Genomic DNA, 19,079 nt, shown 5'->3' on the forward strand with positions numbered 1-19,079 from the left:
GCAGAAATAATTATAAAATCCATTTCAGCGGTTCACCTAAAAGGAGTCCTGAATATAGAAGCCGACTACTTAAGCAGGAAAAAGAAAGACCAATCGGAATGGTCCTTGAACAAAGAGATCTTCCATATGATAACAAACAAATGGGGCATACCGAAAGTAGACCTGTTCGCCTCTCGGAAAAATTCAAAGGTTCCAACATTTTGCTCCCTACACCCCAGGGACAATCCATGGATTCTATGCCTTCCCGCCTCTTCCGATAATACCAAAGGTGATATGAAGATCTGGAAGAAATTTTGTTCTTGGTCGGGATCATCCTCTCCTAATAAATCCGCTCCAAATATACAATCGATTCGAGATTTCTTACAAAATGGCTTTGATCTGCTACCCTCAGAGTTTAAATATTCACTTTAAGTTGTTTCTACAAAACTGAATTAGCAAATCATAAATGGATCAGGAGATTTATGAGAGCGGTTACTAGAATACGTCTAATGTTAAAATCTCATATTCCTACCTGGGACTTTAACAACTTAAACATAGTTCTCACAGGATTATTACGCGCCCCCCCCCCCCCCCCCCCTTTGAACCATTGAGTGACTGCTCTTTAAAACTAAAATCGTTCAAGACTGCTTTCCTAGTAGCTATCACTTCTGCCAGAATAATTAGCCAACTACAAGCGTTATCCATGAGGGAACCTTATTTGCAAGTCAAAAATGATAGATTAATCCTGAGGCTAGACCCAGAATTCATGCCAAAAGTAGTCTCTAAATTCCACAAGGATCAGGAAATTACGCTCGCCTCTTTCTATGATAACCCTTCAGACGACAGAGAACTAACCTTCCATTCCCTAGATGTCAGACGAGCGGTACTTGACTCCATAGACTCTACAAAAGAGATTTAAAGGTCCGACGGTCTCTTTGTTCAATTCAAGGCCAAAAACAGAACACAGAAGAAAATTTCCAAATCCTCAATCGCTAGATGGATTAAGAATGCTATTTCAACCTGTTATACTATTCAGAATCTATCTTGCCCAGATAATCTGAAGGCTCACTCTACCAGAGCGATGTCTTGCTCCCAAGTGGAGAGAGCGGGTGTTTCCCTAGAAGAAATTAGTAAAGCCGCTACTTGGTCTAGTATCCATACCTTCATTAGTAGTATCACCTACATTCATTAAACACTATAGACTAGACCAGTGGTCGGCAAAGTGCGGCTCTTTAGAACCTTCAATGTGGCTCTTTGGTGTGGGCTGGCGGGTGGGCGGCCACGTAGCCATATCGCGCCGCTCAAGCTGCTTGCAAAATGTCCGTCATGCGCCTCCTGCCCCGTCTGTCTGCTCCCTCCACTTTATGAATGAAGAAGGCAGGCGGGGCAGGAGGCGCTTGACGGAGGGTGAGATGTCACGCTTCGCACAGCAGCAGAAGGACGGGCAGCGGCGCTCTTGTTCGGCTGCCCACTGCCGGCCATGTGAGGAGTGGTGGCGTGGTGAAGAGGCCGCCGTTCAGGAGGATATCTGTGGATGACGCACTTATGGAGGATATCTGTGGAGGGCACATATATAGTCATGCACAGATATCCCCCATAAGTGCGTCATGCACAGATATTCCCCATAAGTGCGTCATGCACAGATATCCCCCATAAGTGCGTCATGCACAGATATCCCCCATAAGTGCGTCATGCACAGATATCCCCCATAAGTGCGTCATGCACAGATATCCCCCATAAGTGTGTCATGCACAGATATCCCCCATAAGTGCGTCATGCACAGATATTTACGCCCGCATTTACTTCAATGGGTCCAGGATCCGGGATATGAGTGCTACAGTGTGCTTCCGTGGTGCTTCTGGCTGTGCCTCTGAACCGCAAAAAAGTAGTGCATGCGCTACGCGGAGGCACAGCCAGAAGCACACTGTAGTCCATGATGCGGGCTGCACACGGCCAGTGCCCGTGTATTGCGGATTCGCCGTATGCAGCCTGCAATATGGCAACGGCGGGCACACGGTCGTGTGCATGAGCCCTAATAGTCCTCTCTGGTACTGTTGACGCAATATTTTAGGTTTTTAAAAATGTGGCTCTCGAAAGAAATTTCAATCGTGGTTTTGCCGATATTTGGCTCAGTTGACAAAAAAGTTTGCCCACCACTGGACTAGACCTTTTCAAAAAAATCAAACATGTCTTTTGGACAAAAAGTCCTTCAGGCTGTTACCACCCTTGATCATATTTTCTCCTTGTGCTGCCGTCGTGGTGATGCTATGGAAAACCGGAATTAGTACTCACCAGTAATTATTTTTCCATGAGATCACCACGACGGCATATAAATTCCCTCCCATTATGTTCTTTGCCTTGCTTTTTTGGGATTGCTATGGAGTAATACCTTCCCTTCGGTTTGGTTTAAATTCAGATATTATAAAATCACTTGTTTTCCACCACCTTTCTACTCTTGTATTTTGGAATCACTGGTGTTGGTAGTGAAAGGGGGGTATTTAAACCATTCTCTGCTTCCTGCCCCTACAGAGCTCAGGGGTCAATCTCCTTGTGTTGCCGTCGTGGTGATCTCATAGAAAAATAATTACCGGTAAGTACTAATTCCGTTTTTTGCAATCTGCAAACTACGTATCTGCAAAATGCGGATGCAGTCTGTGTGCCATTTTATTACAGACTCAACTTCAATTAGTCTGCACTTTGCAGAAAAGTATAGCACATGCTCTATCTATTGCGTAATGGACATACGGATGCGGAAAGCACATGAAAGCATGTATTCAAAGTACTATCTCCTCTTATTACCTCCAGTAATTGTATTTTACATGGGATTTTGTAGGATTTCTACATCATCTCTTCTCCTTTCCATTCAGTTTCCTACAATATAGAATCTCCTCAGTGGAGATCTTCTATATCAGATCCTTCTCCTGATTGACGCATCAAGGATGGAGAGGAACAGGGACAAGATGTCAGAGAGTATAATAAATCTCACCCTAGAGATCCTCTTCCGGCTTACTGGAGAGGTGAGATATTCTGATGATGTCACAATACCTCATCTTATCTATGTTCCTAACAGATGGACATGACTGGAGAGGTGAGGGACTCTGGAGATGTATGGAGTGATATTTATTACTGTGTCTCTCAATAACCAGGACTACACAGTAGTGAAGAAGACCTCTAGTGAGCGCTGTCAGGCCCCTGTGTCTGAAGGACAGGGAAGAATCCTGAGCCCAATCACAGGGCCTCCACCTCACCCCCTGATACATGAGGAAATCAATAGGGAGAAGATCCTGGAACTCGCCAACAAGATGATTGAGCTGCTGACTGGAGAGGTGACACTGCTGGGAATGCTGGGGCATTATACAGGAACACTATGAAGGGATCTGACTGTATCATTGTGTTGTCAGGTTCCTATAAGGTGTCAGGATGTCACCATCTATTTCTCCATGGAGGAGTGGGAGTATTTAGAAGGACACAAAGATCTGTACAAGGACGTCATGACGGAGGATCACCGGCCCCTCACATCACCAGGTAATAAAATAGACTGTATTACTGTGAATTCTAAGACCTAGGAATAAATAGACTTAACAAGGCTTTTTTTTTTTGCATAAAATGTTTACTTAACTATGATAAAACATATATACAAAAGATAACATACAGAGTAAAGTAACTGTCACCAAAGCTGCGGACAAATTACCCAGATCTCCATCAACCAGATGCCAACATGGCACCACATCCATACCCATATGATACAAAGAGAAGTGGTAGTAGCAAGACACATCTTACCCTGATGATGTCTTTAATGGATAGATTGTCAATACTAAATTTGTATAGAATCTTCATTTAGATATGTAATATAATCTGTTCAGCAGCTATACATTCACCCGTTGAGCCAAAATGCTATTTCATGTGTGGAAATCCTCACATAATAATAATCTACAGCATAAACTGACATGAGGTATCAATTTATGGTCAGTCCACTATGAATTAGATTCTTTATAATGCATTGGGTGAAATCCATGTTCTGTGTGCAGTGGAGAATCTGCAGCGTACCATGTAGAATTTGGTGTGGAAATGTTGAGGATTTACTGCGGATATCACCCCCTACATTTCAAGGTGAAATCCACAGCAGATATCCTCTACAGATATCCTCTACATACATTCTGCGGATTTAAAATCTGGATGTCAGGTCAGATTCCAGAGCTTTCCACCGAGTGCCTATTTCTTCATCGTCTGTTGTCAGCGAAAGTATACGAGCAGTTTTGAGACTGAGGAACCAGCGGCTCTTAGACTGATATAAAGTTCCTGTGTGCTAACAGAATACAGAACGTGGAGACATATACACCAATAAGAGGAGGAGGATGGAAGGTCAGAGCTATGAGTGTCAGGATTGGTGGTCACCATGTTCTAGTAGAAAGAGACCTAGATAATAGATCATCATTAAAGGGGTTCTGCACTTTCAATTAACTGATGATCTATCCTCTGGATAGATCATCAGCTTCTGATCGGCGGGGGTCCGACACCCGGGACCCCCGCCGATCAGCTGTTTGAGAAGGCAGCGGCGCTCCAGCAGCGCCACGACCTTCTCACTGTTTACCGCCGGGCCGCCCGCCCACTGACGTCACGACTTGTATCAACTAGAGTGGGCGTGGCTAAGCTCTGTTCACTTGAATGGAGCTTAGCCGTGCCCACTGGAGCGCCGCTGCCTTCTCAAACAGCTGATCGGTGGGGGTCCCGGGTGTCGGACCCCCGCCGATCAGAAGCTGATGATCTATCCAGAGGATAGATCATCAGTTAATTGAAAGTGCAGAACCCCTTTAACACATAACAATCTTTACGGCAAGCATGAAAAACAAGTTTTCCCCGGTGCCTCCCCAACGGCACTGACAGGAGGGTATCCCTGCCCCCAGGACAGGAAACAACACTGGAGCTCCAGATTAAAAAGGCCTCCTTTCCTTCCCTAAGCCAGTGTTATTTCCTGTCTACGGACAGTGCGGATGCTCCTGCCAGTACGGTGAAGATTTCGCACGGCCTTGCTGTTTCCCCTGCATGGGAGGGTCGCTGCAGAGATCGGGGGTTCCGGGGATACGGTGGCTCCCTTCTCCAATCTTATGATGATTTAAGGTTGGATGATACTCCAATTGATTGGGTATGTGGGCAATAGGGGATGGTTCCCAGACCAAATAATAGTAAAAATTCTGACTCCTGTGCTCCACTTTGCTATTACGGTAATTGCTTTATTTCAAAGAGCGGTATCCAGTCATAATAAACGTTTTTCGGCATATAGCCTTCTTCAGCATAACTGGAGGGGCATATAGAGATATCTTAGTAAATACATGATATTGGTCTTTAGAAAATGACAATGAAAAATAAAAATAAAATGTCAATACAACATGTGTATAGAAGAACAAAAGAAAACAATTTAAACGTACATTCAGTTTCACAGAACATATGACAAATAACAAATATACATCCGGTAAGTTAGGACTCTGGCAATATTATTCTCCACAGATTCATCCCAAGGAGGGGGGTATATGGATGGTATGTTGATCCGCATGGATGATAGGTCTGAGGACGGCCTCATAGATCACAGTGATGGGGAGGTTCAGGCAGGCGTGAGCAAATGTTAGGAGGGCAAATGATATAGGAAATCATGTGGTGTGTACCAGTTTCCAGATTTTTATATAATCAGAATACAGTTCACCTTATGTAATACACATGCATAGTATACAGTTAGCTATGTAGTAGTACCAAAGCACATTGTTGCAAAGACTATATAATATAGATAGGAAGCGCATGGCATTCTTACCTGGTTGAGCCGCATAGAGGAGAGAAGAAAGCGTAAAGTTGAAAGCTGGAAAGGAAGTTGGTGTGCGGGGTCTGGCTGATGTGGTTCCGGTTGGTCTGTCTTAGGTATGCGTAATGAGATAAACAAAGATGGCGGGCGCTAGTGAATGTAGCTAAGGCGCATGCACTTGTTTCGACAGCGCAAGCGCAGAGTGACCTGAGAGGATGAATCGTAATCGGCCCATAGTGAGCATGCGCTAGAAAATGGCGCAATATGACATTCTGGAAGATGATGTCAAATGACGTGAGTTGGAATCGTCATGCGCAGTAGTGGTAAATAGTACGATGCTAGAAAGTAGCTACTATGTGGGTATGGAACATGCGCACAATACCTGACAGTAAATGAAAGTAAATAAAGTATAAAGACTGGGGCAGTGTGAGAGTTAGAATAAAACATAGAAAGTGCAAAGATAGTAGATACTTATACCAAAGGATATAGAGAATGCAGCTCCAGCCAGGGGGATATATTCAATATCTGGTCTGAAAAGAATGAAAATAGGAACATAGTTATGATTCCTAATGTATATCTAGTTCTGATCAATTAGGTGTCTACAGATCACATATAGTTTTGGTATGAGCATGTAACCAATAGCAGATAGTTTTTAGGATTTTAGGATAGCGTTCCCTGTCACATGCAATAGCTTATATGGAAATGAGAGAAAACTGGCAACTTCATATTCTCCCTTGAGCCCCTTTGGTTCCAAGGTTTGTAGGCGGTGGATCCAGAGCGCTTCCCTGTTCATTAGTATGCGGGATAGATCCCCGCCTCTTCTAGGGACTGATACTTGTTGTTTGCCAGTTAGTGGATGGTAGATCTTGTTCCCTAAGGCTATATGCCGAAAAACTTTTATTTTGACTGGATACCGCTTTTCTCCGATCTTAGGCATAAGCCCTTCATTGGAAGGCAGCCCTAGGCTTCTTACCCATTCTCCGGCGTTTTGGATCCGACCCCATGAGCATCCATGCAGACGGGGCCTTCTCCAGGGCAGGAGGAGGTCTGAGAGCAGAGGTGACGTCAGGAAATAGCGGATTAGCATACGTCGTGACGTCACGTGTGCGCGCGACCGTCGCCATGTCCAGGGCACGCTGGGGGCCAGAATTTTAAATATTCTAAACACTACCTGAAGGATAGTGTGATTCCCTGCTCCAGCATGTTGGCTTCTCAAGAAGATGCGGCCTGCAAGCCTGTGGATTCTGGTTCCAGCGCCCTCAGCCCGGTAAACCTCCTCTCCTGTATACCTGTGTAGATAAAATGTGGGATGTGGAGCTCTCCTCTTTTAGAAGTACACTGATGGGTGTCTGGTGGTGGAGGTAAATAGAGATATAAATTACTAGCACCTTTTTTTTAAATCAGGTTTTTGTAGGGCAGAGAAACCTTCACTACCAGGACACAGGGAGGGGACTTTAGGACGCAAGAAGTGTTCTGTATGCAGGAAGTCCTTTGTCTCCAAATCACAAAAATCACTATGTGCAAAATGCACAGAGAAAATGGTATCTGAGTATCTGAAGAATCTCCCTCTTTTCTGAGCTCCTTGAGGCATATAATTAGAGAGGAAATAAATGCGGCGGTGGAATCAAGGCTACCTCCCTTATCTCCACAAGCTTCCACTTCTCAGAATTACCAGAGTTCCACAACCTGGATGTAAGATGTCGCCTACTATGTTATCTGGAGAGAACAAAGCAGTTCAGACAGTCGGACCACTTCTTTATCCATAAGAATAAGGGTCTAGGGTCCAGGAAGCCTACGATCGCTCGGTGGATAAGAGACTCTATATCTTTTTGTTATACCAACAGGAATCTTGTTTCCCCAGCACGACTCAAGGCCCTCTCAACTCGGGCAATGTCAGCCTCCTGGGCAGAAAATGCCGCTATATCAATTGAACAGATCTGCAAAGGGGCTGCCTGGGCTAATCCTATGAACTTTTCTAAGCACTACAGGCAGGATGTGACCCATAATCAGGACTTGTCCTTTGGGCGTAGAATTCTTTCTGCAGTAGTCCCTCCCTAAAATATGTTCTTCTCTGTTAAGCCTCCTGTCAGTGACGTTGGGAAGGCTAATGGAAAATTCAATTACCGGTAAGAGTAAATCACCCTTTTTCATCCATATCATTTTGGGACACAGGCTTGACCTTGGGTATAGCTGTTGCCGCTAGGAGGCGGACCCTAAGCACAAATGTGTGAGCTCCTCCCCTTCATCTATACCCATTCTACAGGGACTAAGCTAAATCAGTTTTACCTTAGTGTCTGTAGGAGGCAGACCTCCCTGCGTTTTGTTTTCTCTTTTTTCCTTTTTTCTAGCGGTAGTTTCAGGCAGTCCTAAAAGCTGCCTGCACTCCCACCCTGGAGACCAGGGGGTCCCACAAGCCCACTGCCGCTTCCCGTTCTCCAGAAGCAAAGGAGGACCAGAGGTTGCTAAAAGGCACTGTATCCCGCCAGCGTTCGGATCATCATGGTCGTACACTGCAAGTCTCCTCTGTTCCGGTGTAGCGTCCCTCCCCAAGGGGCCGCACGCCGAATGTGGTAATCTTTCTGGAGCCAGAGGGGCAGAAGACGCCGGACAGGTGAGTATAAGAAAAAAGATAGAAATTGGCCCCAAGTGCTCTCCTCCTTCAAGCACCCTCACCCTTCTCAGGTTACCTGGTCCCCATAAAGTTGGGCCCCTCCAGGAGATTTCTGCTGTCGGGAGAGAGGGGATGCAGCAGGGCTTGGTGCGGGCCATCCGTTTTCCTTTATTGTTCGGCGGGTCCGGGGCACCGCCGGAGCTGCTGCTAATTGAGACCCCGGCTTCTTTGCGGCCTTCTCCCATTTAGTCACCCCACATTTTCCTATTCCCCTGCTGGCGTCTCGGTGCGGCCATGGCTGCAGTGGTATTCGCTCCTGCGGGCAAGGGGGGGGGGCGGATGCAGAGGCTAGTGGGCCGGAGTCTTTTTGGGGGCAGGGCAGGAGTTTTCCCCGCTCCCACGCCAACAGCTGGAATGTTGCTGTCCCCGCCCACTTCCAGTTTTTAAAGGCACCTGCAGCGGGATGCTGACAGGCTCCTCTGGACATGCTGCGTGGAGGGACACAGGCTTTGTAAGCGCTGTTTTTATGTTCCTACAGGGTTAAACCTACCCCCTCATCCTCCCTTCTGTCATGGCAGGATTGTCATTATGTCCGAGCCAAGATCCCAGGCCCCGATGCAGGCGGTTACTACTGTGCACCATTATGCTTGTGCATCGTATCGAGCAAAATTTCCATCCGCTCAGTCAGATCCTCTCTGCTCTGTATGTGCGGCTCCGCCGTCCAGTGGCTCGGCCCCGGACTCAATCGCCCCTGCTGTCCAGCCTAAGGTAGAACTGGAATGAGCGCGTTCCCTATTAAGGATGGTACAGGATGTCTCCAGTACCAACAAATCAATTGTGGAAATATTGGGGCCTTTGTCGGTAAGGCAGTCCTCTGACCGGTCCGATTCTGGGGATCAAGGGGTTCATGCTTGTCATGGCTGTCCCTCCAAATGGGCTAGAACATACTCCCCCAAAAGGGTGTCTGTGTATCTCATTTCCTCGGCCTCTCCTCCTCCTACTGGGGAGTCTCACTGCGATGTGTCCTCCATGGAAGAGGCATGTTCTGAGGAGAGGGAATCAGATGAGGATGTTGTCTCTCCTGAGGGTCAGTTGTCCAAACTATCCTCTATGGTGGACAATCTTATTACAGCGGTTATTGAGACGTTGCAGGTTGAGGACCCCGCACCTTCTTCGGCTAGCTCAGATTTTTTCTTTAGGAGGTCCCGTCGCTCGCACAAGTGTTTCCCCAACCACCAGGATTTTAATTCCTCTCTTTCCAAGGAATGGAATTTTCCTGATAGACGTTTTTCTTTGCCAAAACGCTTGAACGTCCTTTATCCATTTTCAGAGGATTTGACTAAGGGCTCATGCACACGACCGTATGTGTTTTTTTATTTTTTTTGTGTTTTGCGTTCCGTTTTTTTTACAGATCCGTTGTTCCGGTTTTTGTTTCCATTGTGTTTCCGTTTTCTTTCAGTTTTTCCGTATGCCACATACAGTATACAGTAATTACATAGAAAAAATTGGGCTTGGCATAACATTTTCAATAGATGGTTTTAGCAAAACGGAACGGATACGGAAGACATACAGATGCAATTCCGTATGTGTCCCTTTTTTATTTGCGGACCCATTGATTTGAATAGAGCCAAGCACCGTGATTTGCGGACATGTTCTATCTTTTCACAGTACGGAAATGCTGAAACGGAATGTACACAGAGACACTTTTTTGCTGAACCATTGAAATGAATGGTTCAGTATATGTACCGCATACTGAACTAAAAAAACGGCCAGTATACTGAACGCAAAATACTGTCATGTGCATGAACCCTAAGAAATGGTCATCCTCACCTATTGTGGACACGGCTGTTTCCTGCTTGGCTAAGCATACTACCTTGCCAATGACGGATGGGGCTTCTTTCTCTGATATCAGGGATAAGAAACTGGAAGCTTAGCAAAGTTTTCCTTTGAAGCAGTGGGCACAGCTTTGCAGTCAGTGTTTGCCTCTACTTGGGTGAGCAAGGCTATGGGGAAATGGGCAGATAATTTGCATCAGGGTCTTACCTCGGGAGTTCCTTCTGGGGAACTGCAGCTCTCTCATGCCAGTGCGTATATTTGTGAGGCCTCTTTGGACGCGGACAGCCTTCTAGCTCGTTCGTCAGCCCTGTTGATGGCTATTCACCGTAACCCATTGCCCTTTACTGGCAGCAGACTGTTTGGTAAGCACCTGGATGAGATCATTTTGGACGCTACGGGTGGTAAGAGCACTCATTTACCAGAGAACAGTGGGCGGTTTAATATGTAAAAAAAGTGGAAGCCTTTTTTTCGCCCCTTTCTGAGTTTTTCCAGCCCTAAGAGGTTGGCCTACAAGTCGGTCCCGGATCAGAATTACAAGCCTTCCATCAAGCCTCATCCTTCCTGGAGTTCCCATCAACAGGGCTCAAAGTCCTATAACCCCAAGACCTCCGCTGTATGACGGACTGCTTTCTGAGCCTTCCGATCGGGTGAGCGGCCGGCTTCATTTATTTCGGCATGTTTGGCTGGCTCACGTCTCGAATGCGTGGGTGACAGAGGTGATTGCAGAGGGCTACAAACTGGAATTCAAGTCTCCCCTCTATCCCGATTTTTTTCAGTCTTCACCTCCGACCTCCCCCTCAGCCGCAGATTCCTTTTTTCAGGCGATTCGCACACTCTTGCAGCAGTGAGTGATTGTTCCGGTTCCTGCGCAAGACCGTTTTCTAGGGTTTTACTCCAATCTCTTTGTGATTTCCAAAAAAGAGGGGACAGTCCGTCCCGTTCTGGACCTCAATGCACTCAACTGCTTCCTTTGCATCCGCAGTTTCCGGATGGAGTCCCTGAGATTTGTCATTGCGTCCATGGAACCGGGGGAGTACCTATCCTCAGTAGACATCAAGGACGCTTATCTTCACATGGCCATCTCCATCATTCATCAGAGATTTCTCTGGTTCGCAGTGGGTCCATTTCACTTCCAGTTTGTAGCCCTCCCGTTCGGCCTGGCTACGGCTCCCAGTGTCTATACGAAGATTCTGGCGGCAGTCATGGCCCTGCTCAATGCCAGGGGAATCATGGCGATCCCTTACTTAGACGACATCCTGGTAAAGGGTCAGTCATTCCGGGTGACAGCGGACAGCCTGCGAATAGTCATGGACACCCTGGCTCAACACATTTCAGGCCAAGATATTCTTGCCTCTGGAGAAGCTATCTGCTCTCCGTCTTCAGATTCTCCCCTTGTTGCAGCCATGTCCTATTCCCATTCGTCACTGCATGTGGGCTCTGGGTCACATGGACTTTGCCTTTGAAGCACTTCCCTATGCTCAGTACCATACCAAAACTCTTCAGTGAGCCATTCTGTCCAGCTGGGACCATTCCCTAGCCTCTCTTTATCTGCCCATGCGTCTCTCTGCTCCAATCCACCGGGCCCTTAGATGGTGGCTGGTCTCTCCAATGTTGACGTCGGTCCGCTCGTTCCTTCCTCTCCAGTGGATGGTGTTAACAACGGACGCAAGCCTCAGGCGTTGGGGGGGGAGTATTGGAAAATCTCTCGGTTCAAGGAGTATGGTCACGAGAGGAACGCTTCCTTTCCAATCAACGTTCTTGAGTTGAGGGCGATTTGTCTCTCTCTGAGGCATTGGACTGAGCATCTCAGGGGACATCCGGTTCGGATTCAGTCCGACAACTCCATGGTGGTGGCGTACCTCAATCACCAAGGCAGCACTGGAAACCTGGCAGACATGGGGGAGACGGCTCTGATTCTCAGCTGGGTGGAGAGCCATGTTCCGGCGCTGTCAGCAGTTCACATCCCCGTCGTCGACAATTGGATCGCCGACTTCCTCAGCCAGGAGCGTCTGGATCCTGGCGCGTGTGCTCTTCATCCGCAGGTGTTTCAAGCCATCTGCGAGCGGTAGGGTCGGCCGGACGTGGACTCATGGCCTCCCGCTTCAACAACAAGGTCGAGGACTTTGTCGCGCAGTCCAGGGACCCCATAGCCCCTGCAGTGCGACGCGCTGGTGATTCTGTGTAGTCGGTTCACGTTTCCTTACGTGTTCCCGCCTCTGCCTCTCATTCCGCATCTCTTCAGGAAGATCAGGTCCGAAGGACTGCCCGTCATTCTCGTGGCCCCCAATTGACCACGCCGAGTGTGGCATGCGTCTCTGGTCACCCTTCTCACCGACGAACCCTGGCGTCTTCCTCCTCGGTAGGGCCTCCTGTCGAAGGGGCCGATCTTCCACCTGAATTTGGGGTCGCTACATTTAATGACATGGCTGTTGAAGCCGCCGTACTAAAGGCTCGGGGATTCTCGGATGCCGTGGTCCAGACTATGATTCGTGCCAGAAAGTCGTCATTTTCCCAAATCTACCACTAGATCTGGAAGTCCTACTTTAGTTAGTGCAAGCGGCATCAGCTGTCTCCCACTCAGTTCTCTTTGCCGCAACTCTTGCCTTTCCTGCAGTCGGGCATGGACATGGGGCTGGCTCTCAGCTCCCTCAAAGGGCAAGTGTTGGCTCTCTCCATTCTTTTTCAGCTGAATTTAGCTTCGCTTTCAGTGGTTCAGACTTTTCTGCAGGGGGTGGTGCATGCTGTGCCCCCTTTCCGTCCTCTGTTGGATCCTTGGGATCTTAATCCAGTGCTCAACGCTCTCCAGTCTTCACCGTTTGAGCCTTTGCAGCAGTTGTCGCTTTGCTTCCTGTCTTACAAGGTGGAATTTTTGGTGGCAATCACTTCTATTTGTAGGGTTTCGGAACTCGCGGCTCTGTCATGTCGGTTGCCTTTCCTGATCCTCCATCAGGATAAGGTAGTCCTTTTTCCTGTTCAGTCCTTCTTTCCAAAGGTGGTGTCGACATACCATTTAAATAAGGAGATTATTCTCCCTTCATATTGTCCGGACCCATCTCATCTTTGGGAGCAGTCGCTCCCCACTATGGATTTGGTACGGGCCGTTCGAGTCTATCTGTCCCGGCATCTTTCCGGCGGACCTATTCCCTGTTTGTCAATCCAGAAGGGACGAGATGAGGGCTGGCAGCGTCGAAGACTTCCATTTCTCGATAGATTCGTTTGGCCATTGTGGAAGAGTACCGCCTTAAGGACCAGGCTCCACCCTTCCAGTTGACTGCTCATTCTGCTCGGGCAGTGGGGGCCTAGTGGGCGGTGCATTACGGTTCTTCGGCCCTTCAGGTATGCAAGGCGGTGACCTGGTCGCCTTTGCACACCTTTTCCAAGTTTTATAGGGTGCACACCTTTGCGTCTGCTGACGCGGCTCTAGGACATAGAGTTTTGCAGACAGCGGCTATCTGATTGGCAGGAGGGTTTCTGGTTAGGCCCACCCCAGGGACTACTCTGTAACATACCAACGTCAAGCCTGTGTCCCCCAATGAACGGAAGAGAAACAAATTTTATGGTAAGTACAAAAATCTAGTTATCACCTTCCAAATTAGAGATCATTGGGGAAGATTTATCAAGGCCTTCTAAAAGAAAAACTGTCATTCTTCATGAGCAGAATTGGAAATTAAATCTACGTTGTAATTGGTTGCCATGGGTAACAAAAACTGTTTTTATGTTAGACAGTTTCTTCGGCCAATGAGACCCAAAGGGAGATTGAAGACGGTGTGAGCTGTGTGGGTCTTGATCCTCTGCACTCCTGAAGGATGTGCCTAATTTATGGCGAAGTGCAGTCACGCAGCCATGTTCAGGAGCTAGGCAGACATAGGCCTTCATCACTGCTACTTTAGTTCCTGCACCACAGGGATCTTTTAATTCTCATGTTATTGTCCTGGTCATGTATTTGTAAGTACTTTTGTTTTCCTGGCTCCTGTTCCTGTGTGTCGCTATTGATTAAAATGTTAGATCCTGATCCTTACCATGGCTTGGTTCCTGGCCATGCTCCCATCTTGTACTTTGTTCCTTTTCTGACTCCCCTGCTAATGCATTGGTGCTGCTACTAATCCATAATTATTCTGGAGGCTGTGGCCTGGAGGTCATACTGCAACAGAGTTCATATGGTTCCTCCACATAGGGGGTTAGGAGTGAGTACCAGGTCATTCCTTAGGCTCCACATCTCATTCTTGGCAACCCCAATGGATTACGGCTTAAAGAATACATATTTCTGGTATTTGACCATAAAAGGAATCCATCGGACTCGGTGCATCATATAACGCCAGAATAGCATAAACATTAAGCCATGTTTCTCCAAGGTCACATAGAGGAAATCTCAGTGTACTCGATGAAATACCTTTATCAGCGTCAAGAAACTGAAATACACTGGAGGCCCCTGTATACTGTATTTTTCGCCCCATAAGACGCACTTTTTCCCCCCCAAAAGTGGAGGAAAAGTGCCCCTGTGTCTTATGGGGCGAATGCTGGCAATTCACATCGCAATCTGCGATGCTGCAGCATCGCAAACTGCAATGTATTAGTGAGGAGGGAGGAGGGTCTGTAGTAGGCAGGGAGAGCGGCGGGCAGTGCAGGCACTGTACTCTGGCCCCACCGCTCAGTATGCACTGTATTATACCTAGTGTTAATCATAATATCTAAACTGCGCTCCCCATCTGTACCGTACTTACCGGTACACATGTCACACTCTACACGTCTCCTGTAGTAAGCGCTAGCAGGCAGGCTAGGCTGCAGGCGGCCGTAACTCACTGAGATCACGTGCCTGCTCCTCCTGCTTCATTCATAAAGTAGGCAGAGCAGGCACGTGACCTCAGTGAGTTACGGCCGCCTGCAGCCCGGCCTGCCAGCTAGCGCTTACTACAGGAGACGGAGTGTGACATGTGTACCGTTAAGCACAGTACAGATGGGGAGCAGGGGGAGCGCAGTTAAGATATTATGATTAACACTAGGTATAATACAGTACATACTAAGAGGTGGGGCCAGAGTACAGTGTCTGCACTGCCCCGCCGCTCTCCTCGCCTACTACAGCCCCTCCTTAGGGATCTATGGATGGGATAATGGTGGGGGGGTCTGTGGATGGCATGATGGGGGGATCTGTGGATGGGACTGTTATGGGGGGATCTGTGGATGACACATATAGCAGTGTCATCCAAAGATCCACTACCCCATAACAGTGCCATCCACAGATCCCCTCACCATAATAATGCCATCCATAGATCCCCCCCCACATAATAATGCCATCCACAGATCCCCCCCACCATAATAATGCCATCCACAGATCCCCCCCACCATCATAATGCCATCCACAGATCCCCCCACCATCATAATGCCATCCACAGATCCCCCCACCATCATAATGCCATCCACAGATCCCCCCCACCATCATAATGCCATCCACAGATCCCCCCCATAACAGTGCCATCCACAGATCCCCCCATAACAGTGCATCATCCACAGATCCCCCATAATAGTGTCATGCACAGACCGCCATTAGTTCAAACCTACCAAAAGCACACCTTTTTGGTTAAAAATTTTTTTTTTCTAATTTTCCTCCTCAAAAACCTAGGTGCGTCTTATGGGCCGGTGCGTCTTATAGGGTGAAAAATACGGTAGCTAACAATTTGGATTAAAGTTGTACTGTCCAGTTTGCCCACCTGTCTGTTATTTGGGGTAACCTTCTAGCCAGAATTTTTATAACTATAAAGTAAGTGTTTATCACCTCAAAAAGGCTAAACCCACTATTCCAGTTCCATTTTTTGTTTATTAGTAATCATATTCCTGCCATAATTCTGAACACCACTCATCTAGCTTTTAAAAGCAGCAGGGACAGCTCTGTTTTTTTGTGGTATCACTTCCCTCACTACATTAGAGATTGTACTCCCTACACTATCTGTGGGGGTGGCATCTTGGGAGAACCCCCTGAACTGTCTTTGTGGGGGTGGAGTCTCTGGAGCACCCCACATTTACTGTCTGTAGGGGTGGCAACTCAGAAGCTCCTGAGAAACCCGGTCTCAGCAGTGTTGCGTGTGGCCTACCAGGAGAATTGATTCTGAGGGTCCTCCCTCCATCTATACAATATTTGCTAAGAGGGCATTCCAGTTATACAGGATAAAGGATAACTATTAGATCATGGGGGTCCTACTGCTGGGACCTACACTGATCACGAGAATGGTTATATTACCCCCTCAGAGACCCCCAAAATGAACAGAGCGGCAGGTCAGGCATGCTCATGTACAGTACATTCACTGCTAGATGCAAAGTCCTTATAATTTAGTAGAGAAATAATAATAACAGTACAAATAAACCAAACTACCATATCATACATGTAAATAGTGCCACTATATACTGCTCATATAATATTGTGATATTTACCATCCATGTGCTATCCCAGTTTTTGGTGGATAGCAAATGGACTTATTAATTTCTTTGTGTCTGCAAAAAAAAAGACCTGTGTACTCTCTGCATCCGTATGACTGTCTGTTCTGCTAACTATAGAACATGTCCTATTCTTCTCAACAAAAAACAAAAAGTTGCCATTTCTATTGATGGAAGTGAGAAAATTGCGCAAAACACACAGAAAATATCTGTGTGGCTTGTGGACCAAAATACGGATATGATGGAATACATAATCCTCAGACAGTGATCTGATTTGTCTCCATTGTCAAAATCAGTTCAATATTGGATTTTGCTACATGCCATGCAATGAATATGCATTTTATATAGAAATGTTATTAATACTATGCTGTCAAATAAATTTTCTTTTCAGATGACTGTACCAGAATCTCAGATGGGCATGTGACATCTTCAGATTTTAAAACAGAGGATTATGCTATTACACAAAATACAAGTGAAGAACATGCCAAAATCCCAGATGTACCCTCAGGTCTTCTCAGCAAAGATTCATCATGTGATTCTTTTAAATATGTCCAATCTTCACAGATTGCAAAGGAACAGAAAAGCAACAAAATGGGTGTTGAACATCAAACAGATGAGATGCTGTTTTCATGTTTACAATGTGGAAAATGTTTTAAACATAAATTTGTTCTTGCTATACATCAGAAAATTCACACAGGGGAGAAGCCATATTCATGTCCAGAATGTGGGAAATGTTTTACAGATAAGTCAGATCTTCTTAGACATGAGAGTAGTCACACAAGGGAGAAGTCATATTTATGTTCAGAGTGTGGGAAATATTTTAGCCAGAAATCAGATCTTGTTAGACATCAAAAAACACATACAGGGAAAAATCCATTTTCATGTTCAGAATGTGGAAAATGTTTTACAAAAAAATCTAATCTTGTTATACATCAGAGAATTCACACAGGGGAGAACCTATTTTCCTGTCCAGAATGTGAGAAATGCTTTACTCATAAATCATATCTTGAAAATCATTTAAAAATTCACACAGGAGAGAAGCCATATTCATGCTCAGAATGTGGAAAATGTTTTACAGATAAGTCGAATCTTGTTATACATAAAAGAAGTCACACAGGAGAGAAACCGTATTCATGTACAGAGTGTGGCAAATATTTTATCCAGAAATCTAAACTTGTTAGACATCAACTAACTCACACGGGGGAGAAGCCTTTTTTGTGTTCAGAATGTGGGAAAGGTTTTACTCGGAAGTCAACCCTTCTATGTCATCGAAGAACTCACAGAGGGGAGAAACCTTTTTTATGTTCAGATTGTGGAAAATCTTTTACTTGTAAATCATATCTTCTTAATCATCATAAAAATCATACAGGGGAGAAGCCATATTCATGTTCAGAATGTAGGAAATGTTTTAAAGAAAAGTCAAATCTTCGTAGACATGAGAGTAGTCACACAGGGGAGAAGCCATATTCATGTTCAGAGTGTGGGAAATATTTTAGCCAGAAATCTGATCTTGTTAGACATCAAGTAACTCACACGGGGGAAAAGCCTTTTTCGTGTTCAGAATGTGAGAAATGTTTTACTATGAAGTCAACCCTTGTTTGTCACCGAAGAACTCACACTAGAGAGAGAAGAGACTTTCTTGTTCAGAATGTTAAAAATGTTTCACAGATAAATCATATAGAAACATAGAATGTGTCAGCAGATAAGAACCATTTGGCCCATCTAGTCTGCCCAATATACTGAATACTATGAATAGCCCTTGTCCCTATCCTATATAAAGGATGGTCTTATGCCTATCCCATGCATGCTTAAACTCCTTCACTGTATTTTCAGCTACCACTTCTGCAGGAACGCTATTCCATGCATCCACTACTCTCTCAGTAAAGTAATACTTCCTGATATTACTTTTAAACCTTTGCCCCTCTAATTTAAATCTATGTCCTCTTGTAGCAGTTTTTCTTCCTTATAAATATTCTCTCCTCTTTTACCTTGTTGATTCCCTTTATGTATTTAAAAGTTTCTATCATATCCCCTCTGTCTCGTCTTTCTTCCAAGCTATACATGTTAAGTTCCTTTAATCTTTCCTGGTAAGTTTTATCCTGCAATCCATGTACTAGTTTAGTAGCTCTTCTCTGAACTCTCTCCAAAGTATCAATATCCTTCTGGAGATATGGTCTCCAGTACTGCGCACAGTACTCCAAATGACGTCTCACTAGTGCTCTGTAGAGCGGCATGAGCACCTCCCTCTTTCTACTGGTAATGCCTCTCCCTATAGACCCAAGCATTCTGCTAGCATTTCCTGCTGCTCTATGACATTGTCTGCCTACCTTTAAGTCTTTTGAAATAATGACCTCTAAATCCCTTTCCTCAGATACTGAGGTTAGGACTGTATCACAGATTTTATATTCTGCTCTTGGGTTTTTACTCCCCAGGTGC

At 46.0% G+C, this 19,079-nt stretch overlaps 1 protein-coding gene across 1 annotated transcript; it reads left to right on the top strand.

Annotated features, from left to right (window-relative positions):
* The first annotated feature begins 3,447 nt into the window (after window positions 1-3,447).
* On the top strand, window positions 3,448-18,498 carry LOC122941674 (zinc finger protein OZF-like). Its single transcript, XM_044299093.1, has 2 exons — window positions 3,448-3,504; window positions 17,035-18,498. The coding sequence occupies exons 1-2, from the start codon at window positions 3,471-3,473 to the stop codon at window positions 18,330-18,332; spliced, it is 1,332 nt and encodes a 443-aa protein (XP_044155028.1). The 5' UTR covers window positions 3,448-3,470; the 3' UTR covers window positions 18,333-18,498.
* Window positions 18,499-19,079: the final 581 nt, after the last annotated feature.

Source organism: Bufo gargarizans, chromosome 6, assembly GCF_014858855.1.
Source record: "Bufo gargarizans isolate SCDJY-AF-19 chromosome 6, ASM1485885v1, whole genome shotgun sequence".
NCBI lineage: Eukaryota > Metazoa > Chordata > Amphibia > Anura > Bufonidae > Bufo > Bufo gargarizans.

Coding starts and splice junctions, on each gene's coding strand:
- LOC122941674 (XM_044299093.1), top strand. CDS start 3,471: ATGACGGAGGATCACCGGCCCCTCACATCACCAG. Junction 3,505..17,034: donor CCGGCCCCTCACATCACCAG/GTAATAAAATAG, acceptor TTTTCTTTTCAG/ATGACTGTACCAGAATCTCA.